Genomic DNA, 25,884 nt, shown 5'->3' on the forward strand with positions numbered 1-25,884 from the left:
CACTTTTATGGATAAAATTCCATTAGATTATCTTTTCTTTAACTATTGCTTTGAATGAAAGCGAAAGTAAAAGGACCGGATGCAATTGTTTACATCCCTTTAGGATGTTGTTCCCATCCTTTGCGATATAAATGAAATTCGTTCCCAGGTTTGTTCACCTTCCATAACTCGCTCCTTAGGTGTCTATCAATAAATACATTGGTTCATTCTTATTTGTCCACTTCCAGGACAAATAATTTTTATAGAATCTCGTATACCTAGTTCCTCTCCTAGTAGACATCATCCAGGTGTTTACAACACATTGCGTATGTTATTGTTATTTTCACCGAATAAATTTATGTTTGTATTTATCTATCTTGATTTGTTTTGTCAACTGATCAGTAGTACAGGTCCCACGCAATAAATTAGAAATGATACAGGTGTTAATTAATATTTCTAAGAGACACTGCATGAGAGCAAGAGATTGGAGAGGATTTTCATTTCAATATGTCCGTGTGGCTGTCTCTCTGATGCTGTAATGCATTTTTTAAAATACAGAAATAACACAACTTCCCGAAATCTCTGAACTCATTCCTTGGACTGCTCTTGTATTTAAACGCGGAGGTAATTTATGTGGATTTAATAGCTCCAAACATGCAGTGTATGTAATGCAAATTATATACTTACATGTTTGTATAAAAACGCATTGTTACATGTTTAGTGTCTTTTTATGGGGCTAGCTTTAGTTTGACAGAGAAGTAGTGTTTATAGTGCTTGATCTAAGGAAGTGGTTTTCCTGTGATGCGGTCTCTGATCTGAGCCTCATCATAAGTAAGCAGCGGGTCACCCTCGTCAGTGTTTCCCAGTGCGTTAATGGTGTGTGAGAACTCACTCAGAAGGCGATGACTAGGTTCCGCATCAGTGGCGACTTCTACCCTATCTCAGGCAGGAAAATGGACAGGCAGTCGGCAGACGTGTTGCTGCTATCCATTCTGACAGACACTGTAAGTCTTCATGTTTTGTTGCAAATTCCTGGAACGCCGTCATGTTCATTTTGTGATTGTTCTGATTTTTTTTTCTTCCAAAAAAAGAAAAGAAAAAATGTATGAAAGATGTGTTGAGTTTCAAATAGAAATTTCTTTACCAAGTTAGGTATTTGTGTCAGATTTTTTTTTATTCTTCCTCAAACAACCAGAATAATTGTTCATTTGTTTTATTGGTAAAGTTTCTATAAAAAAAGTTCCTTTGTTAACATTTACCTAGAATTATTTGGGATGGTTAATTTTTTCACAGACTAGTTATGTGATGTAGTATAGGGAGTATATATTTCGTTATTGATAGAGTTTAGGATACACAGTATGCGCGGTCGAAAGCCACCAAAATAGGGGAAAGCTTGGAGCATACTATGTGGAGTTTTGAAGAGAGGCATAACTACTGCCAATCAATGCTGAATTTTTATTTTATTGTAAATTTTTTTTATTTGAACAACAGTTGAGGGAATGCAGTAGACGCAGTCATTTCACAATTGCACATTTTTTTCTTGCTCGTAAGAAACTTAATGTGCAGCTATGCTCAGAATCTAAGCATTATTTTTGGTAGAACCTATTTGGAATTTGGGGAGGGGAATGGTTTTTGGTTTGTTGTTTGTGCCCCATCTGAGAATTTTTCACTCATAGAGAGATGTCACCTGAGTTGTAGATAAAGAGCCATAAATTTTGACCTATATGTAAGTGTGAAGTTCATGACCGTAGCCATGGTGTTCTTTATCCAGCCAATGACCACTGTGAGATGGGACCTCTGTCTTTAAGGTCATATCTAAAGGACCTGTGACTTTTGCTTCATTTTCCAGGCAATCGGTAAAAGAATAGTTGCTGTCGAAGATTTGACATATGCATATAAGAATATAGATGTATTGGAAGTTTTTCTAGCTTCCAATTTCAATATAAATGGGGTGAAATAAGGCTTGGGACCTTGAAGACACTTCGACATAAGTGGGGTATTCGAGATTACCGTGTTCGAAATATCAGGAGTTTTTAACATTATATATACATAGGGAATACGGCTGGGACTGGCGATCGATTTCGACGTAACTGGGGTATTCGAGATAACGCATATGCAAGATACAGATATATTACTGTATCTGTAATTATAGTAAACTTTTAGATATATCCACACCAAACTTTATAATATTTTTGATTTATGTGTAAAATTGGTGTACATTTTAGCATGAATTCATAGAGTGACTTCCCTTTTAAATCATATGAAATTCTGCATTATAAAAGGGTGATATACTCATGGTGATGATTAACATGTTGTTTAACAAAATTACTTCAGAATGAATAAGAAATGTATTTTTGAAAACTTTATTGGGATATATGTGGTGTGGCGGGGGTCAAGTGATCAAATCGTCTAAAGCCTAAAGAACTTCTTGCTAGATCTGATCACGAACTTCTTGTTAGATTTGATCACAAATTTCTCAGATCTGATCACAAAATTCTCAATATATCTGATCACGTACCATCCTACTTCCTAGGGCAGTGAAGTTATTGAAAAAAAGTTATTGTTTATGAGGGCTGTTTGGAAATTATTGATATATTTCCTTTAACTCCTTAAATGAATGGAATAAATTCAGGAAATTTCACCAAAATTTAATCAAAAACAAGCATGCAAATTTCTAGCTAATTGCATCACAAAAGAAGCCATGCTGCAATGCAAGCTTGTGTGTGTGTGTGTGTGTGTGTATATATATATATATATATATATATATATATATATATATATATATATATATACACACACACGCCTTCCTTTTTAAACTACTGAAAGATTTTTGTAACACCTTGGTCTGAAGTTCCTATTTGATCAAATTGTCCCTACTTATGTATTTTGACCTTTGACCTTCCAAAAACTTCATTGGAAATTGAAGCTTAATTTTGTTTTGGTATGCTTTATCAGGAATACCACAATTGCATACATTTTCTTTTGCAGTTAGGTTTAGATCAATGGTAAATTTTTGGTAGATATGCATGGATTTTGAATATTACATAGAAAGTGTAGGTATGAAATGTCAATTGACTGTTTCTATTTCAGTGTGTTTTGTCATGGTTTGTTTTGACAGTCATGCATGTGGGTAGATATATAGGCACTGCTTGATATATAAAACATGGGAGATGACTATTAGATTTGAAATATTTGTTGCACAGTTTATTTTGATGTAAATGATATGATTGATCAATAAAATCATAATGAAGATATACTAGTTTAGAAATATTACTGTAGCCAGGTTTACTAAACCTGTTTGTGACACACAACTACATGCATTCAGACATCTAGGAGATGCTTTTCTTGAATGAAATTGCCGGGTTTGTTTACAGTTAGTGTTGATTGATGTGAATGTTGCATATTGTAACTCTATCATGTGACATCCGAGTATATCCCTATGTATATATAAATATCCCAGCAGTAAGGATATAACAGGAATACTCCCTCTAACATTGATGTAAAGATGTAATCAGACAGGATCCTGATGTCGAGAGAAAGTCATGATCACTGTAAATGTATACTAAAAGGTGTGGTGATTGTCAAGTGTCGCAATTTGTGCGTTATTTCATTGACGATTTTTGAAAATTTAGAGACAGTATGGCTTACAATCCCAACAAAGCAGCTATTTTGCAGCGTGCCCAATCGGCAAGGATCAGGAGGCGACAGGGCTCGCTTCAGTATGCGCGTATTGTGACGTCAGCTTATATGGTACGTCTGCGGTATATTTCCATCATAGTTACATTTCCAAGGTTTTTGTCTTTGGTATATTTGCAAATTGTAATGATGGCCATTTCATCATGAATGTATTGCAGTGGTAACCAATGCATGAATGAATCTTGATAAACATAATAGTACGTCTAATCTATTTCAATAATTGGGAATTCCGACTGTGCAGAAATGAAAGTATAGAATGTAAATATAAGAAATGAATTCATTTGAGGGTATGAACGGCAATGGTTTATGCCAGCATTCTTTTCAAGTGCTTAAACATATGCCTTATGAACTAATATGCTATTGTGAAGAATCACAGTTGATACCCTCATGTATTTTCAAAAATGATATTTATTTCTTAAATCACAAAAAAACTTTCAGAAATGTACATTAAGGTTGGTGAGGGTTTGGAAATTGGACAAAAATATGTCATAAAATGTGAAGTGTGCATTTGTTCTGATTATTTATTTATGCACCAGCTGTACCTAAAAGGAAATCTTAAGGTTTTTAAGTTTGCATTTGATGATGCAATTTGATTATTAACATATATTAAAGCATTGTAATGTAGTCATTTGAATTTGACATCATTATTTAATTGTTAATTGTCAATGATGTATTTTGACGTTAACTATAATCAGAGGTTTGCAGCCTTTGATCTAGACTTGGGGAAGGATTATAGGTGAAATATAAAGAGAAATCTCTTATTATTCTGAAAACACAATCTTTGCTATCTAAAAAGTCTAAATCAAATATGTATATTACGATTGCATAATGCTGGTGTTCTCTAACCTGTTGGTAGAGCTGATGTTATTCTTCCCCAGCCCTTTATGTTTCAGAATGAAAATATTGGTGGGGTTTAAATCAAAACCAGTTAAATCTCTTGATCTGAACGTTTGAGTTGCTAATTTTTTTCCAATTTTTTTTTTTTACATCGATTCTTCTTGCAGAGTGTAAAGTTCACAATAAGAATTTAATTGATTTTTTTGGTTGAATTAATCTTATCTTTGAATTCTTCAGGGAGATACTCATTATATATTTGTTACAGATAGAATTGGATTTTATTTCTCAATGCACATTGGTCTGTGGCACAGTGTGAAAAAGGTATTGGTGATGTAATATGAGATTTGTTGTTCAATCAGGTATTACTTACCTTGTGTTTGGGCCTCCTTGTTTGTTCATGATAAGATCCGAAAGTACTGTGAAAAGCTGGCTGATGGTCTTAATCTCCAATCCAAACTCACAACTTATCGGTACAGGGGACAGTTGACCACTGCCAAATCAGGGTGTCCGAGGAAGCATGCTCGAAATCTGTTAGGATGCTACGAAGGTCGCACTAATGAATTCTGGCTCAGAAAATCAATTGTACACCATGAAAATCAGTTTAGGTGATTTAATTTGATAGATCTTAATGTGAAACTGTACACCTTTGTCACAGTATACAGAAAGATAATCAAATCTTAAAACACATTGAAGTTTGTGGAAGTAACGACAGACATTATTTAATGCAGTGAATATTCAGTGGCGTAGTAATAACCACATTAACAGCAGCTTTCAGACTTTCGGGGAATTACTAGCAGAATGTGTGATCTGTGTATTGGAGACTTACTGTGAGTGCTGCTGTAGAGGATGCTCAGAAAATGTCCAGATTAATTTGTAGGTACCGAAGGAGCTCATCTCAACAGGTATACATATCAGGGTTGTGATTTCCCCTCTTTTCAGAGGAAATCCTCCGATTTTCTCAATTTTAATAAACTGATACATGCTGGGTTTGATCTAAAGTGACAGAAAATGATATTTTTCCAGGTAGGGTGAGGTGTTTTCCTCCCTTTTTGATCAATTTTCCGAGTTATTCAGTAACATCCCTGACATATGCCCGATAGTGTTTTTTGTTGTTGCTGCCTTCTCATAGCCTTTCCATTTGGTCTTTCCTTAGATTGAAGACCAAGCTGTGCTTATAATGTATTTGCTTTATTGCTTGCATGGTCTGAAACTTTAACCCTGGACTATATGCAAGACAGCGACTTCAAACTTTGTGTTCAGTTTAAGTCAAGGTTATTTATAAGTATGTGAGTGTAAGAAGTCAGTTTTGCCTCGCTTGAACTTGGCCATGCCTGTGTAAAAATTCAGTTTTGCCTCACTTGAACTTGGCCATGCCTGTGGACTTTGTGTTGCAAAAACACATTGTGTTCCTGCAAATTTTTCTTGGAATTTAAAAAGTTATTTTAGTGTCATTATAAAATAAAAACGTCAGAAATGATCGAGTGGAATAGAATTATTTTTTTTTAAATATGTAAAATTTATATTATGTGAAGATCGAAGCAATGCAGACATTGGAAGCTGTTAATCATGTATGCATGGGTACAGTGTTTTGATATCCCTCATTTTTATGTAATTTTTACTGTAATATTTCTTTCCCCTTGCTTTTTGCAAAAGTTTTTGGATTTCAATTAAATCTTGTCAGTTGGTCACAAAACTAATATGGCAAGTACTTGCTCAATACAGTTATAGTCATATTGTGTGGATTTGCTGAAGATGATTGCATATATCATTATGACTAATCCTGGTACTGTTAATCTTGAGAATATAAGGATTAAAAAAAAAAATTCTTTATTATCTTACATAAAACTTTGACCCCCTATTGAGGTCCCTGTGGGGCTGTGGTGAGGTCATGATATGGGGTCAATATTTTTTGTGGGAAGAAGAGGCTATAAAATCTTTTTTTAAAATCAGGGTCATTTGTTGTTCTGGATACAGTGTGAGTGTTAATTTGTTACCCTAGTATTTTATGGCATACTATAGTACACCACTATTTATAGAAATAGATCATGACTTCAAAGTGTATGTATAATAATATTCACTCAAAAACATACCCCATCCCACCCCCACCCCCCAAACAATGAAAGATTAATGTTCCCTTTATGATTTGATACGTATATTTGACATATCATCAAGTGTCTCCTTGCTGGGTATTTTGTATGATGGTAACATACACCAATTAATCATTGGTTACAAACATCATTTCTAGTACTGTGAGTATAGCCATTTTTACTATATTATTGAAATGATAGTATAGTCTATTGTGAATCCAAATGTTGTATTACTACACTGTACTGAATTACTGATGAAGTTGCACAGCCCTGCAGTGAGATACTGAATTACTGATAATGTTGCACAGCTAGCCCTGCAGTGAGATATATGATATTGGATAGAATGAATTACTGATGATGTTGCACAGCCCTGCAGTTAGATACTGAATTACTAATGAAGTTGCACAGCCCTGCAGTGAGATACTGAATTACTGAATGTTGCACAGCTAGCCCTGCAGTGAGATATATGATATTGGATAGAATGAATTACTGATGATGTTGCACAGCCCTGCAGTGAGATATTGAATTACTGAAGATGTTGCACAGCCCTGCAGTGAGATATTGAATTGTTGATGATGTTGCACAGCCCTGCAGTGAGATATTGAATTACTGATGATGTTGCACAGCCCTGCAGTGAGATACCAAATTACTAAAGATGTTGCACAGCCCTACAGTGAGATATGATATTGGATAGAATGAATTACTGATGATGTTGCACATCCCTGCAGTGAGATATTGAATTACTGATGATGTTGCACAGCCCTGCAGTGAGATATGATATTGGATAGAATGAATTACTGATGATTTTGCATATATAGCCCTGCAGTCAGTGAGGTATAATATTGGATAGAATGAAGAGGGAAGTGAATAAGGTTTTGGGCATGCAATTTGAGTTTTAATTCACTTTTCATTTTGATGATCTTTAAGAAATTGATCGAAAATGAACTAGCTCTCTGGATCATTGACTCAAACGCAGACTTTTCTTTATTCATCGCTTTAAAGTTTTCCAGAATAGCTCTGCAGTAATAGGATTACCATGACAAAGTGCATTCACATTTGTGATTCTTGCTTCCAGACAGATCACCAATGGTGTTTTTTTTGTCATAGGCGAAATTTTAAAAGACGAGACGGCTACAGAGTTGCACTTATGCATGTATTATTAGTTCCTTTCGTATAAATTACCGAAGGACGTGTACTGGTATTAGTGAGGCGATCTATAGCCGATATGTTCAACACAAATCAAATTTGACAGGCGTAAATGATAATTTTACTTAGTATCTGAACACAAATCATGGAAACCTGGGAATTTAAATATTACACAACCCCCTTAAAGCCATTTTGAATTCTAGCTAGATGATACCCTCAGGGATCTTGGATTTCAATATGTTTTAATTTAAGGATTGATAATAAGTGTGCATGTATTTATGTACAACACACCCGCATGTCTCCATTGCCATCCCATTCAAACATGTAACAAAGGTGGCTGATTTTGCATTTTTGAAGGTCAACTGGGTGGTTGAAATTTATGCAGAATATTCCAATCAAAGTCATCTTGATGAAAGCAAATATCATTTTTAAATGCACGTCTGGGTGGTTGAGATTTATGCAGAATGAAAGCATATCTCATTTTTAAATGCATGGCGTCTGCATAAAATATCTATATAGTTCCATTTCTCACTTCTGTTATTTTGACTATTCAATGCATTCACTTGTATTGTTCTGTAAGTTGAGATCCAAGTGCAGAACCAGAGGGGGTATCATGGAATGCCCCGCCCCCTTAGATTGGTGATTAAATGTTCAAGACCCTTATCATAGGTTGGAACACACACACCAGAGAAAAATTGCCACGGGGGTCTGCATCCATGCCTGAAGTCTGCCATAGGATGAATTTATACAATTGTCTTTCTGAAGAATGACTGGCTTTATAATATAGCCATCCACTACCGACTTTTTGTCTTTTAAATGTAGAATGCTAATGGAGGAATTTCTATAAGTGTTTTGTTGACTTAGGCTTATTCCAATTACACTAGACACAAACATGAGTAAAAAGACTCTTTTCAGATTCTTGTTTTGTCAACCAACATCAGTCAATTCAAACTGTGTATTGGATCTATAAGGCCCGTGTGATTGAAGGTTTTCCAATCAGGGTGTTTGCAAATGAAATTTTGGCAGTGTTAAAGAGCTTTGAAATCAAGGATCAAACATAGATATCAAACTTATACGTGTATGTACCATGTGACTCGTTCAGTGTCATTAGGCTAATCAGCTGGCTAATATGTAAACCAGTGCTTTGTCAATTGGATTAAGCAAAGTATGTATATAGCCAGGGATTAGCGTACTACAAAATCCACGATTTGAATACAAACCCGACACTCAAGATGTAACCCTGGGTCACTACGGAAAAGGTCATTCATACGAGCGAGTAATTTTTATGGCTTGGAACTTGTGTGATTGTATTTTAGATTGGTGACACAGTAGGTAGTGTGTAGGGGATAAAAAGGTGATGATGTTTAGCCATGGGATGAATTTCAATACCTGGATCAGAGTGAAACTGATGTTGTGAATGGAGATTATGAGTTCTTTACTGAAATGTGAAAAATAGTAAACTGCCATATGTAAGGAAATGTAGGATATCCTTGCATTTATGAGAGACGTGAAAGAAGAATGATCTGAAGTTGATTGGTTCAAGTCTATCACATCATGAAGATCTACAGTGTGCAAACAATTTCTGTAAATTGAAGATGTGTGTTTGATTTTGACATTGGTATTATATTAACTTTGATGTATGACCTGCATGATGTAATCTTCCATTGAAAATGCTGCAGAAAAAATACACATGACATCAGAAAAAATGAAAATTTGAATGGAGTACTGTCGTTGTAGGGGAGAACTAATTTCTAAATCGTGAAGTGATGGTATGACGTGCCCATGATGGTAAACTAATTGTGCATGCGAGAACTCCAAAAAAAAGTTTTTTTTATGTCCATGTTGTGATGGCTGATTTAATTGGTTGGAAATCTAAAGTTAAATTTTCTACCTTTAATGGACGACAGCGAAGTTTTACGCCAGTCAGGGAGGTGTTCGATCCATATGCTACTATTCATGCAACTCATTTTCGACCTTTCACCCCTGTTATTCCAGTCACAGCAGCATTTGACTACGTCTCTAAATTCATCAAAAAGGTAAGCAGGTGGAAATACTGAAAATGTCCGGGGGGGGGGGGGGGGGGGGGAATGATAAACAACCATGTGCAGAAATGCAGTTACATACTCATGAAAATTAAAAATAAATCATACTTGTATCTCAACATAATCATCATTGCAAGACGTGACAAAGATTTCATGCAAATTATATTCTTTAAAATTTGAATTCTGGAATAGTATATTCCATTCATTTCAATGTAAAGCACTGATTTGCTTGATTGCATGCATTATATTGTCTAATGGTGACCTAGCTGTGTGTCTGTTGGTCTTTTATATACAATATTTTGTCGTCATGTCATTAAGCATATCCTGCCCATGATTGATAGTCTCGCAGTGTATGATTTAAGCTGTTTCTGTGTTTTTTTTAAAAATGAATTTTGAAAATCAATACAGTTAAAATTTCTCTGACTAGAAGAAAATTCCTTTAAAAAAGAAATTTGTTAATAACTTTGAGATAAGGTGGAAAGAAAATTATAAACTTGATAAATGCAGAATAATATTATAGACTCTATTATCTGAGGTGAAATCCGAGAGTTGAAAAATCATATGTTTCCTGAATGAAAATTGTAGTACATGTAATTTTGATAAAATCTGTAATAAGGGGGAGAAAATGTAGGAAAGTCTCTCAAATGTCATGATATGCCACAATTAGCCTTTTTTCTTGTAAAGTTTTGAAGGATCGTTGTCAATGATGGATTGCATGTATTGGTAGTAGAAGTGTATTAAGTTCAGAAAGGCCAGAACATGAGGCTGAACAATGCAACCAAATTGCTCAACAATTAAACTCTCAATTTCAAAACTGTGCAAAGAATAAAAGTTTTAACAAAGAAACATAACTCATGCTACAGCAAAATTAGAAAAACCAGCGTTTTAGCCTGAGAATTTAAAATGAATTCAATAAGAGTTATTCCTCTTTTTAGCTGGCCTGCATGGACTTTGGTACAGAGGAACTCTTCAAATATCTCAAGTATTTAAAAAGATGTTTATGCTAATAATGTAAATAGTTTGATTAGTGTACAGTTATATTTACTGTTAATTGTGTTACAGAAGAAGAAAAACTAAATGTCTTTTATCATGTACATGTACATATATATACAGCCAGGGCAATACTTCATTGGATATTCTGATATCTTTTATATACATCGTACATATGCTTAAGAAGAGATTTGTGGACACTGTCACAGTTTCAAAAACTTTCAGGTTGGGTCTGTATTGGATTTTTAATTCAGGTTCAGGTATTTTGGTTCTTTAGTCTACAAAGCTATTTTTACATGCATTAGTTAGATTCAAAAACCTTTATTATGCCCCCCTTCAAAGAAGAGGGGCATATTGGTTTGCACCTGTCAGTCGGTAGACCACATGTTGTCCGCTCAATACCTTGAGAACCATTCACTTGATCATAATGATATTTCATATGTGGGTTGGTTATGAAAAGAAGAGGACCCCTATTGTTTTTCAGGTCAAAAGGTTAAAGGTCAAGGGTCAATCTACTCTGGACATAGGAATATACCGTCTGCTCAATATCTTGAGAACCCTTTGCTTGACAGACATCAAACTTGGTACATCTTCAGGAGTTGATGACCCCTATTGATTTTAGGTCACATGGTCAATCCACTCTTGACATAGGAAGATATTGTCTGCTCAATATTTTGAATTGATGATACTACTCTCAATTAAATGATGTGTGTGTGTGTGTATAACCCTTTTCAATTTTGCACCATGGGGAGCATTTATGTGTTTTACAAACATCTCTTGTTTCTATTTTGTTACAATAATTACTTGCAAACTTGGACTCATTTTTTTTCCACACTTTATGTCCACAATACTAGAAATGGTATTTGTCAGTTCTTAGACTACTCGCTTGTTTCCATTCCATGCTTTCAATGTTTTATCATTGACGATGTTGATCCTGACTGGCTTATTTAAAATTTGTCTGACATGTCTTATATATTGTCATTTATGATTCCATCATTAACAATTGATCAAAGTACAGCGACACTTTAGATTTTGATTCCATGTTGTTTATAATGATTCTTTATAACAAGAACCATACCCCAATCGAAATTCGGAAAAATGAACCAAATCTGACCCCAAAAACACAACCCCGTGGCTTTCGGCTATTTCCGGTACCCATTGCAGCCCTACCAGACACTTTTGTCCTTCAACTTGTGAAAAGCTGAGGTCATTTCAGGTAGAAAGAATGGCTTTCATGAAAAGCTGTGAATTACAAATTGGAGGGAATTGATTGAATGTTTTATCCACATTTTCTAATTTCAGTTCATAGTTTGAATAAATTCAGTTTCAACTAAAAATAGATAATAATATTACTCTATCAGATTAAAATTTGAGATCAGTCTTTCCATAGATGGCAACAATATTTGTCAGCCAATCTTACTTTTAAAGTCATTAGAAAAATATAGAATTCATTTTAGAATTTTTGATTTGGTATGCTGCTGCTGCAGTGATAAAGAACGTGCCTTGAATGTGTTGTTAACAAAATTATGTCTCAGGGGGAGGCATAGTTTGTTTTTACTCTCTGTCTGACTGTCACAAAACCTTGTGAACGCTTCTCCTCCAGCATGGCTTAATGGATAGATTTGAAACTTTGCACATTGCTTCATTGCCTTTTATGTATGTACATATATGTAGGTGTCAGGATTTGAGGATCCAATTGTTTTCCTAAGAGTTTAGTGGATCTAAGAGGGGTGGATGATGTAAAATATTAGCTTGTGAACACTTCTCCTATATGGCTTATTGGATTGACTTGACTTTTTGTAAATTGCTTCATTGCCATTTGCAGATGTGCTTATTGTAGGGACAGGAGGATCCAATTGTTATTCTTAAAGTTATAGTGAATCTATGAGGGGTGGAAGATGTAAAATATAGCTTGTGAACATTTGTCCTATATCTTACCGGATAGCCTTGAAATTTTGTCCAGTACTTTGACATTATCATTTAATGATATATTCATATTGTTCTGACCCAGGGATCTAATATTTCCTTACAATTTACAGTGGAGCAAAGAGGAGTGTTAATGTTATATATAGCCTTTTGCTCATGATCAAGTACATGTTCACTTTTCTACTGGTACTTCAGCATAACAGTCATTAATTTTGTATCGTGCAGCGATGGCATTAGTCACATCGATGTTGAATCTTTTCTCCATCTTTTTCCTTGATACACAAAGTACAATTTATAATGACAATGTCTATACGTTCCTGCTCATACTTTCTCCTCCATACCATTGCAGTACAATATGGGGAGGGGGTGTAATTTGGAGTACTTTGGGAAGCTGGGGAGACATTTATTTTAACAAAAACAAATTTATATTTATAGATCTGTATTTCTAAAGACAGCACTAGCTTCAGCAAGTGCCATTTTCTGTATTACAATTTAGTGAGATAGAAAATTAGTAATTTTCCTCATCCAATTAATTCAACTTGGTATCAATTTTTGTGTCGCCTGCGTTATGCAGTGGCGACATATAGGGATCACTATCCGTCGTCTTGCGTCGTCGTCTGGCGTCGTCACAAAAAATTTCTGTCACAGTTTTCTCAAGAACCACATGGGGCAACTCCCTGATATTTGGCACAGAGCATCAGTGTGGCCAACTGTATTGTGTAAGACATTTTCGAATCTGTCGCTTATCAACTTCCTGTTTGCCGGGACTTAGAATTTTTTACAGCAAAAAAATTTCTGTCACAGTTTTCTCAAGAACCACATGGGGCAACTCCCTGATATTTGGCACAGAGCATCACTGTGGCCAACTGTATTGTGTAAGACATTTTCGAATCTGTCGCTTATCAACTTCCTGTTTAGTGACAAAAACCATTTCAATAATTTACTTTTTCAACATTATACGTGATATATTACATATAGAATGAACTAGCAGGCGACACGTCTTCCGGGGAAGACTTAATACTGCGTTTTTTTTTAAAGTTGTGATTTTAATGATCAGGATGTAGATCCAGTGCTACATTGAGATGTTATAAAATGTTATCCAAGTTCGATTTTAGCAATCCTGATTCCCTTGTCATTTCATGTCAAAATTACATCCTTTAAAAGTTCCATTCGGGTTTAATGGTAACATGCATGCTTTCAATCAGGCATCATTATATAACTCAGTGTACCGGATTACCCATAGTAGGGATAAACACTATCGCCTGATATCATTATAACTTGTTTTTGATGAAGTCATTGATGAGATGAATGGGAAATTTTACAGACCACAACTTCCTGGTATTGACTGACCGTTACCTGTCCATCCCATCGGATGATTTAGGATGTTACCTGTGAAACTACAGCTGTGACCAGGTACTCTACCTGTCGTTCTCAGACCCTCAGACTTCTGTTGCAGTAATTTAGCCTCAGTCTGAAGTCTTTGATTGGTGAGGTCGTGGAAGCACAGAGGTCAATTTGATTTGTATCATTGGAGCTGTAGCATTCAAAATTGTATTGGGTAGATTGAGCTAATTTTGCCTGGATGTGAATTTTCTTCCTTTTGCCATGTGTTTTGGTTGCACAGGAAGATTAATTTCCTGTTAAGCCAGAAGAGATCTTCCATTATTGCTATTGATCAGGTGTGCTGATTGTCTTGTGGCAGCACCAATAGGCGGACACTGTTGTATCGCTACAGACATCATTAGAGACCGGGTCCACCATGTTCAGTACACACTGAATACTATAGCACTGTGTTTCTGCCCTGAACGTTGGAGTTAGGTGGACTTTTTATCAGTACAAGGATTAATTTTGTTGCCATGAATTTTCCCCGCGGTACTCTTGTATCACCTATTCATGTGGAGAAGGTGAGTTTTACAGCATGGATTTGGTTGTTGACACCGAGATTTGTTGGGTTTTTTGGGGTGGGGGGTGGGGTGGGGGTGTTGGTTGAGTACTGTGACACGTAATCTATCAATGAATAAATTTGCACATCATTGTCATACTGCATTAGCATCAAACTGTCCATTAGATTTATCTGAAGGAAAGATAGTGGTCAGTTCACTTCTGAAAACTGTACTCACTGTAATATATAATCAAGATAATTGATGTACAAGAACTCGACAGTGCATCATGAATTTCTCAAATTATTTAGGGGAAACACTGGGGTTGGTGTTATCAGTGTGAAGGCCAGGTAACACCGCCATATTTCAGGAACTTTATTAGTATTGTGATATAAATCAAGTTTTGTGAGTATAAATGCTGACTTATGAATTTTAAAGGTATTAGTATTTTTACTTTGATAACATAGTTGTGATAATATACATGAAACACTTTGTATTTAATGCAATTAATTTGCCTCAGAATCTGTGCATCTAGATCAATTTCTGCTATTCTTCAATATATATGTAACAATTAAAAGAAATAGCAGAATTTTATAAGAGAGTAATTATCATGTGTGACTGAACTCTTTCTTGTGTGACTGAACTCTTTCTTGAGATGACTGAACTCTCTTTTCTTGAGATGATGGAACACATTTTTGAGATGACTGAAATCTTTCTTGAGATGACTGAACTAAAAAAGATGACTGAACTCTTTCTTGAGATGACTGAACTCTTTTTTGAGATGACTGAACTCATTTTTGAGATGACTGAACTCTTTTTTGAGATGACTGAACTCTTTCTTGAGATGACTGAACTCTTTCTAATGAGATGACTCTTTTTGTTATAGTAAGAGAAAGTACTGTGGCTTCATCAATTCAGTTGCATGTCAAATTATTTTCCCACATTTAGGAAGCACATCGAATAGTATCTCTACATTTTTGACAGTTCAACTAAACATGATATACAATTTATTGCTCGTCCATGAGGCTACTGTACATAGATGTATATATACTACATGAGGCTACTGTACATAGATGTGTATATACTACATGAGGCTACTGTACATAGATGTATATATACTACATGAGGCTACTGTACATAGATGTGTATATACTACATGAGGCTACTGTACATAGATGTGTATATACTACATGAGGCTACTGTACATAGATGTGTATATACTACATGAGGCTACTGTACATAGATGTATATATACTACATGAGGCTACTGTACATAGATGTGTATATACTACATGAGGCTACTGTACATAGATGTATATATACTACATGAGGCTACTGTACATAGATGTATATATACTACATGAGGCTACTGTACATAGATGTGTATATACTACATGAGGCTACTGTACATAGATGTATATATACTACATGAGGCTACTGTACATAGATGTATATATACTACATGAGGCTACTGTACATAGATGTATATATACTACATGAGGCTACTGTACATAGATGTGTATATACTACATGAGGCTACTGTACATAGATGTGTATATACTACATGAGGCTACTGTACATAGATGTGTATATACTACATGAGGCTACTGTACATAGATGTATATATACTACATGAGGCTACTGTACATAGATGTATATATACTACGCAGTTTGATTTTGATGTTTCATGATTTGCAAATATTTCTACCTACCGTATATACTCGCCTATAAGTCAGTCCACCTATAAGTCGGTTGTATTTTTTAGGGTTATTTTGTAGGAATTTGCCATTGACCCGCTTATAAGTCGGTACAATTTTTTGTCAGAATCGGTTGACAATTTCAAGTCAATGCTCTAGTGTTTTTACCTATGTTTCAACAAATATTTTGAGAAATTGATAATTATGGGGTGCTCAATATCCAAGCCATATGTGTTAGGGGTTTAAACACAACCCTTGATCTGTTCTGGGCAATGATCCCTTGTTTATCTAAGCAATTATGGTCTCCTAATTACCAGTACCTGACACAGTGTTTACTTAGTGGCATGCGCCTCTGTTACTGTGGGATTCTGGTATAATTCATTGTAACAACAATAGAGTTTTTAAGAGTCAAGAATGATGATCTAAATTATCTGTTAACAATATTCATTTTTTTATGAAATATATTTCAGTCGGTATACATATGAATATTTCAATATTAAATCGGGTTCGTGATTCAATTTTACCGATAAACGATAGATGAGTTGAATTGGAAGTATTAGTTACGGGTAAATAATTTTTAACTAAACAAAAATATGTAAATACTTGTACTTTATACATGATTTTAAAATACATAAACAATACACTATGACTAGATATTTGTGAACAATAATCATTTGTGTGGTAGTCCATGATAATCGTCGGAGTTGTTTAAAAAAACCCACTACATTACGCCTCCCAGAAAAATACCAATCTTCTTAGGACGCGCCTATAAGTCGGACATAGAGTTTTGGACCAAAAATTGACTCCCAAAAATCCGACTTATAGGCGAGTATATACGGTAATTAAAGTCTGTCGATAATTCAACAGTCGGATCATACATGTACTTGTATAGGGAAACAATCCAAGGATGTTCTAGGGATACCAAAGAATGATATTAATCTGCGTTTATTTCCTGCCTTGCATCTGGTAGTGAGAGACATTTAAGTACTGTTCATCATTTCCCGGGGTTTATGCTGAATTTTATTTCCTTGGCAAGTCTTTCATGGTTAATGGTGCTTCCTTTTGGTATCGGCTAGTTTCCCGTGGATTTATTTTGATCTTGCCATAAAATTTATGTTGCTATTTATAAGTCCTTCGGTGTTCAAATAGAGAATTGTTGTAGTGAGATATGTCGCACAGTTGGGTTGTGATGCCCTTGTCGATCAATTCTCGGTTTGTTCTCGGTTTGTATTTCATCGTGTTCTACATGTAATTGTGCAAGAGGAAATCAACACGTTGTTCAGATCATTTTGATAGTGCCTCGGTAATTATTAAACCTGGAAATAAAATATTATTGGACTTAATTTGCTTGTTATCTGCAACAGCAGCATGCATTCACATTTATGCTTATAGGGTCAGACTGAACGATGTATATTTTTAGAATGGCTGGTCCCACAATTTGTACATCACTCTACAAATGCATTCTAATGTAAGAGTGGTACTGCATGGATGAAATTTGGGGTGGGGGTTGAATATGCATGCATGCACACTAGGGATTTTTTAAAGGGGTCTGTAAAGAGTTGAAATATGGCCCCATTCCCAAGGCTGAAGAACGATTTTCCCCGAAAGTGACACCTAAAAATTCCCAAAGAATGATATAAAAAGCGAAAAATTGCATATCAAAAGTTTTTTGTTTGATTTTTGTTAAGAACTCACTCAGGAAGAATTCTTTGGGTACTCATGTTTGTAGCATTATTGTATTTATATTAGCTTAGGATCAGTGTTCTGTAAATCTGTTGTTGTGACAGAAAGTGTTGCATAAGTTAAACTTAAAAATACAATCAATAGTAAAAACCAGAAGTCTGTATCTATTTCAAAACTAAAGAAGGCTCTTCAAATGGGGGAAACCATGTCCCTTGACTATAACCTGATGAGTGAACAGGTGGAAGATTAACAAGAGACTGGGTCTGAATTGAACATGGTCATGGCAGTGACAAGTCTTTTGATGGAATTTCTAACGGGTTTTCTTCGATTTTTGAGAAAAATAAAGAAAATGAAAGTATTCAAAATGTTGCTGATTTCAGTTCTGATGATTCAGTCATTGGAGATTGAAGCTAATTTCCTTTGATAAAATGTTACTGTAGATGTACCTAGGCCATGGCTTTACTTTACAACCAAAAACAGGAGTTTGCATGCTTACATTGGTAGATAAAATCAATTAGTTTTGCTTTTTGAAATATTTTAGGAATTAAAAGTCTTTTCCTGATGTCAACCAAATATCATAGTTTCTCCCAATAGGAATGGTCCGTGAAATCAAAGGTTAAAAAATACACACACGCATCCACACACACAACACAGACATGTGCATACACACAGTGCAGACACACGTGTGTGCACACACACACACACACAGAACTTTCTTTAAAAGATCAGGTTACAAGATATCATTTTATCTCCTTGAAATCTTTAAATTTATAAACCATGCATGAATACAAATGATCATGATTATTCAAGTACAGGACCTGATAAAAATCATTGACATTACCTCAAAGCGGACAATAGAAAAAATATTTTAATCAGATGCAAGGTCTCTGTATGGGACACATTTAAAGAAGTTATCTTAAATCTAATTATCAGACATGGTTTTAAATTTATACCGATATCAGGATTAATATGAATACTGGCATACTGTCACTTATAATACAAGCCATGAACTGCCTCTCAAATACATGAATTCCTAAAATAAAAAGCATATTCCTCATGATATAAATTTCTGTGTGAATCTTTGAAAAGATGCTGTGACCCCCCAACCCCCCCACTCCACCCCACCCGTGTGTATTCCTTAGGAAAACTTGGGATCTTTTAATTGATATTGTGACCCTAAAAGCAGCTACATCCGAAAGTGTTCACACAATTCTATCAGTTCTTGAACAAAATTTTCTTAATGACCTTATATTATATAATACTTTCACTCTCTAAAGCGAGACCCGTATTGCAGGGGCCCCGGATGTATTACTTTTTGAAAAATTACAAATGCCTCCACCTTCATTCACTCTTATATAGAAAGTTTTTCATTCAAATATTGTAAAAAGAAAAATTTCAAAATAATTCTATTTTATTTTGTACCAGCTGTCATTTATTTTTTATTTTTTAAAAAACTGTTAAAGATTATTCAGGTTCAGCTCAAATATTACTTTCTTTGAATATCCTTCAAGCGCTAAGCTTAACTTTGTGCATGCATAGATTTACTTAATATTTATATATATATTTTATAGATATAGACAATGTGTGATCTGAGTCAGAAATGTGTTATCATGTTCATGTTAAAAAATCAATTATATACAGGGTTATGAAAATGAGAAAAGTTATATTATTTATCTACCAGTAAGTAAGATGAAAATCCTCTCCACCATTATGTAATTTTTAGCTTTAACCCTGAGCACAACCACTTCTTCTTTTTTGCCCAAGAGTAATTATTTTAAAGTACCTGCAGGTACTCTACAAATGGAAAGAAAAATTAAGAATAAGAGATTGAGATAGAAAGAGAAGTGTTGGTGAAAAATGAGGGATTTAAATGTTTAGTGGATTGATCCTTTTGGGATAAGCACTCCTGAAGATTGCGTCATTTACTGCAATATTTTGAAAACATCCATAGAGAGGCCATAACTACAATTTACCCTAGTAATTATAAATACAAAATATTGACTCTTTAGAACTTGTCTTGAAAAATATTTAGCCTATGGCTAAGTTCCAGTGTGTACATTTTTGAAGAATATATATTTATATATATGTGTTTAAATGGACACACAGAAGGCATTTATCTGTGTTAAGAATGTGTATCAGACACAGCTCTGTTGGTTGGAAGGATATATAACTCTAAATCAGAGAACTGTCTCCACAGGTCCTGATCTGATGTCCCTTTAAACATCACGACTGTTTGAGGATATCTGTTTTTTGTGAATTCTTGATTGCCCTAAACATATTTACCTGAGGAAACATGGCTACCCTATTTTAGACTTTAGTTTCCCCCAACAAACATCTCTGGATTTAATCAGCATTGTGACAGGATAACATGGAGATCATTTGGGATTTGGGAGTTTTAAGAAAACATCTGAAGCTCAGTTTGATTTGTGGTGTGGTTTTTGAGATGGCTTTATGAAAGAGAAGGGCTGGGAGTTGAATATTCATTCTGTGGATATGTGTTTTCTCTCTCGGTGATGGAAGTTCCTTGTTGAGTGCGACTTAATGTGGATTCAGGGATAGATCTTCACACAGCTCTATTGATCTGGTGTACCACTACTGGTCCTCCGATTTCCCCGCTACAGGCAAACGTCCATTTCTTGGTGATGAAGTTCTATATATGGCTGTTAAATGGTACTTGTTCATAATGCAGAAAATTAGGTTGTGTGCCATAAGAAAAGCAAAGTCTGTATTATCCCCAATCGCTTCAAAAAAAGATTTATAAAGTATTCTGTAACTGCAATTTATGCCGAATATTTATTGCAGTTTTTGTGTTGTATGATGTTTTGTCTCTTTTGCTAAACAAGAAAATATTCAAAGCTTGAATAACACAGATGAATAACAGCTGATAATTAAACGTAGTCGTGCAAGAATTGAAAATGTCGCATGTCACGCCAATTCTGTGTGAGTAACATTTGTCTGGTGGATTAGCGGATTCTGTTTGTTCAGACAATCGCTCAATGCTTGTCATTTATTGGAGGGATCCACACCTCGTATTCAGCCCCAATCGTAGTCAATACTGGTATATATTGTGAGATGTCATTCTGAATGCGAGATACGCCGTCTCTTACAGCGCAATCATCCAAGTTTCATCAAAAGTCAATATTTCTAGGAGAGCAATGTTTTTGAAGGTTTATTAGATTACCACAGTGTTCTAAATATCGTGTATGAAATTGAGCTTGAGTAAAGAATAATGGAATGCTTCCTGCGATGAATTTCAAGAGATATTTGTGCTGTTCTTCAGAAGGAAGAAGAAACAAGATTCTTTTCATCATTTTGTGATAATTTGTATGACGGCAGTGGCATCAGGAGTTGACAAATAACCCATAAAAGGCCGAATCTGGCTAATTTGATTTGATAAACAATTTCTGCATTCGTGAAAAAAAATGGTGGGATTTCCATGAACAATAAATTTACCTGTTGACCTAAAGACTTAGACTTTGTACAATGTACATATATGTCAAAGTCATTTCAAAGGATACAAGATGAATTTTGATATATTTGTCAGTGAGCAGTGAATATCATTAAGAGGTATCGATAAAATAGATTTTACTGACAGGATCAGCCAGTATTCTATTAAATTGCCGCATCCATCTCGCCACACGATCATGGAATTGGGGAAAAACAATGTGTATTTAAGAGCATTAACTCCGGATAATCTCAGCTTTCGTCCAAAGCGAAATAAGGATATGCGCAAACTAGCTTTAACATTCTCCTATAGAGATTTCACTGACTTCTTTAGGGTAAGTCTGTCATTAGAGTGACCTCTATGTGAATACAGCAGATCTATGGAGCAGGAATACAATATCATGATTGCTTCTCTGAAATGACTCTATTTATTAAATTTAAATGGGTTTGTATTTTAAGTAGTAGAGGTTTTCACTTAATACGTTGGTATTTTATTATTTCACTACTGTGCGTATATTGAATTATTTATTGCAAATTTTGGTGATGTTTGAGGTCTAAACTTGTACTGCCTTAAACAGACTAAGTGATTTACTATTTCAATTGAAGGTTTGAATACCCTCAGAATATTGGCTCTTCAATCAGGAGTGCTATTGCCACCTTGCACACTTGACCGCATCACCCTCTGAATTGTTTACTTTTATAGTGTGAATTGTTTAATTCGGTGATCAGAATTTTTTTTATAAAGTTGTTGATGGTGTTATGGTAACCTTAATTTTGTATTTCAGAGAGACAAAGACAGAACTTCTGATGACGGGGACAAATGGTTGAAGCCAAATTCTGTCCGACATCGAAGGGCCTCGAGACTGCAGGCTCCACTTAGCCATTCACATGAGGTAAGAAATCAATAAAACAGGCATTCACTATCCTGAGAGGCAGTCAGAAGTCCCCCTACCCATTCACTATCCTGAGAGACAGTCAGAAGTCCCCCTACCCATTCACTATCCTGAGAGACAGTCAGAAGTCCCCCTACCCATTCACTATCCTGAGAGACAGTCAGAAGTCCCCCTACCCATTCACTATCCTGAGAGGCAGTCAGAAGTCCCCCTACCCATTCACTATCCTGAGAGACAGTCAGAAGTCCCCCTACCCATTCACTATCCTGAGAGGCAGTTAGAAGTCCCCCTACCCATTCACTATCCTGAGAGGCATTCAGAAGTCCTCTTACCCATTCACTATGCTGAAAGGCAGTCAGAAGTCCCCCTACCCATTCACTATACTGAGAGGCAGTCAGAAGTCCTCTTACCCATTCACTATCCTGAAAGGCAGTCAGAAGTTCCCCTACCCATTCACTATACTGAGAGGCAGTCAGAAGTCCTCTTACCCATTCACTATCCTGAGAGGAAGTCAGAAGTCCTCTTACCCATTCACTATCCTGAGAGGCAGTCAGAAGTCCTCTTACCCATTCACTATCCTGAGAGGCAGTCAGAAGTCCCCCTACCCATTCACTATCCTGAGAGACAGTCAGAAGTCCCCCTACCCATTCACTATCCTGAGAGGCAGTTAGAAGTCCCCCTACCCATTCACTATCCTGAGAGGCATTCAGAAGTCCTCTTACCCATTCACTATGCTGAAAGGCAGTCAGAAGTCCCCCTACCCATTCACTATACTGAGAGGCAGTCAGAAGTCCTCTTACCCATTCACTATGCTGAAAGGCAGTCAGAAGTTCCCCTACCCATTCACTATACTGAGAGGCAGTCAGAAGTCCTCTTACCCATTCACTATCCTGAGAGGAAGTCAGAAGTCCTCTTACCCATTCACTATCCTGAGAGGCAGTCAGAAGTCCTCTTACCCATTCACTATCCTGAGAGGCAGTCAGAAGTCCCCCTACCCATTCACTATCCTGAGAGGCAGTCAGAAGTCCCCCTACCCATTCACTATCCTGAGAGGCAGTCAGAAGTCCCCCTACCCATTCACTATCCTGAGAGGCAGTCAGAAGTCCCCCTACCCATTCACTATCCTGAGAGGCAGTCAGAAGTCCCCCTACCCATTCACTATCCTGAGAGGCAGTCAGAAGTCCCCCTAACACTATCCTGAGAGGCAGTCAGAAGTCCCCCTACCCATTCACTATACTGAGAGGCAGTCAGAAGTCCCCCTGACACTGCTGAGAGGCAGTCAGAAGTCCCCCTATACTAATCAAGATGCATTAAGAGTCCTGTAGTAGTAACCACATCTATGTACACTCAAATGTTAGTACAAGAAAGTAGGTAATGCTGAAAGAAAAGCAGGTTTTTGGATTAGTAGGTCAAACTGTACAAGGTTGATATGGCATTAGTGTCTTGTTTTCTAAAATGATTTTTGACATCGCATACATGGGAAATTATAGTATCAAAACTAAGATTATATGTAAATATGTGTATGTATAGAGAGATTATTGTACATGTGATATATACTAAGGTAGTTAGGTTTAATTGTCATTAAGCTGGTGGTAGTAGTGTGTGTGAGATCTCTCCTGTGATTGAGATCCATAAGGAGAAAAGGTTGATGAAAACTTTGAGAGTTTTTTAAGATGAATGACTTTTTCATGTGAGGATGGTGTGAGAAAATCCGCTAGAAGAAGTACGCTAAAGGTTTGTTGCATTCTTGCGATTTCTCATGGTTTGTATATTGTTTGTGGTCATTGTTTTAGTGTGGGAAATACTTAGCCAGAGTGTGGTTCAGTGTGACGCTCGCTATATATAGTGATTAAAACAAAAGTTTTCATTAGTATGAATCTCATGTAAGGTTCTGGTCCCCATATTTACGGAGTGATGTTGGATTTATTCGATATAATCTGCTCTCGCGGTGGCATGGTCCCTGCAGTGCTACCAGTTTACAGAAAAATATGTTCCAAATTTATTTTGGTGAGTATGTCTTGGTATGTGCATTCGTCCTTTGGTTGTCATCTGTGGGCTCAGGACCCCTGCCATTTTGAGGACATGGAATAAGTTGTAGTATGCATTTGATGTTCACTGTAGAGATAGCGATATCAATTTAAAAGTATGGATTACTAAATACATGCAGACAAGTCAAATTTTCACAGGTGCAGCATTTTAAGTTACAGACCTCGGGGAAACTGTTAACTTTTGGAATCCAAGTTAACAGTAGGTTTGATACTACAGTCCTTTTTGACCTTTGTTGAATTTAGGGAAAGGTAGTATTTTCTTAATGCTTCAATATTTATGGATTTAAAAAGAAAAAGAATGGAAAACTGTTACAATGAAAGGTTACATGGCTCATATCTGAAAATAAAGAAGTATTCATAGAAATGACAGAAATCAAAACATTGAGATTAACTGCTATTGATAACAAAAAGTAAATAAAGCTTAGCACTAGGTCAACATTTCCTGTGTGCATGGTATGAGTTCTACAGATCAACTATATAATATAAAAGTGCTGTGACGTTGTCTTCAGAAAGTGTATATATCGTACATAAATTTGTAGGTTTTATCGGTCTTGAATATTCCTCTTAGCAGATCTTCTTTTATGCTGCACTGTTTTGTGTCAGCCACTTACATGTTAATTATCATATTAGCTAAAATCTCCGATAAAAATTGTTAATTCCGTCTGTTATAACCAAATCATTGCTTTATTTAGTTAATTCCGTCTGTTATAACCAAATCATTGCTTTATTTTGTTAATTCCGTCTGTTATAACCAAATCGTTGCTTTATTTTGGTGTGGAGGTTTAGAATGCTGTAAGAGGATTAGTACGTGGAACACTTTTATATGCTAAGTGTACAAGTGTGCAGACAGAAAGGGTTAGAACCGGTGTAGGGGTACAAGATTATATATATATTAACCCAGTTTTGTGGTCAGTCACAAACTAAAGCTCTCTTTCCATTTGTCATACGTCGATTTAGTTTTAATAAAATTGGACCAAATATTCATTACCCTTTTTTCAAATCAATCTATGTTCATTTAAAAACAGTATTAACTTTTCATGATATGGCCATGGAAAATATTGTTCAAATAAAGAATGTGCGTGACTCTCAAAGGACTTCTATAGATAAGAACCTCAAGGATTTTTAAATGTTCAGTTAAGAAAAAAGATTTTTATGAAGAGGTTTCAGATTCCTGAAGTTAAGCTCTATAATTTACAAGTTGACAAATGCTTTTTTTTTCATCAGGTGTATTTTAATTGTTGATGAAGTGCCATTTTTGTGTCGAAGAAAAAAATTGAAAAGAAAATGCTCTTTACAGACCATCAAGTTATAAAAGTGATGTAGTTTTAAAGTTCCATTAACTCCTTTCTTGAAAGATTTCAAAGGAAAAGCCAAATTGAATAATTTCTTTTTCATTTGTATCCCTAGGGATTTATTTAATATCTAATGTTATACAGGTGTTTTGTTTGGATCTGGTGGTATTTTTTTCTCTCTTGAGTATTTGCTACATTGCATGAATTGTACATGTGTGTAATTATCAATACTTTAATTTTGATT

General features: G+C 35.5%; 1 protein-coding gene across 5 annotated transcripts in view; it reads left to right on the top strand.

Annotated features, from left to right (window-relative positions):
- LOC125659267 (regulator of G-protein signaling 12-like) overlaps window positions 1–25,884 on the top strand; it is a 73,764-nt gene that overhangs the window by 32,080 nt on the left and 15,800 nt on the right. For all 5 annotated transcript variants that reach the window (XM_048890883.2, XM_048890881.2, XM_048890880.2 and 2 more), the window contains one exon: window positions 22,193–22,300. In XM_048890883.2, coding sequence (XP_048746840.2) covers window positions 22,193–22,300 — 108 coding nt within the window. The remainder of the gene's footprint in view (window positions 1–22,192; window positions 22,301–25,884) is intronic.

This window comes from Ostrea edulis, chromosome 9 (genome assembly GCF_947568905.1).
Source record: "Ostrea edulis chromosome 9, xbOstEdul1.1, whole genome shotgun sequence".
Classification (NCBI taxonomy): Eukaryota; Metazoa; Mollusca; class Bivalvia; order Ostreida; family Ostreidae; genus Ostrea; species Ostrea edulis.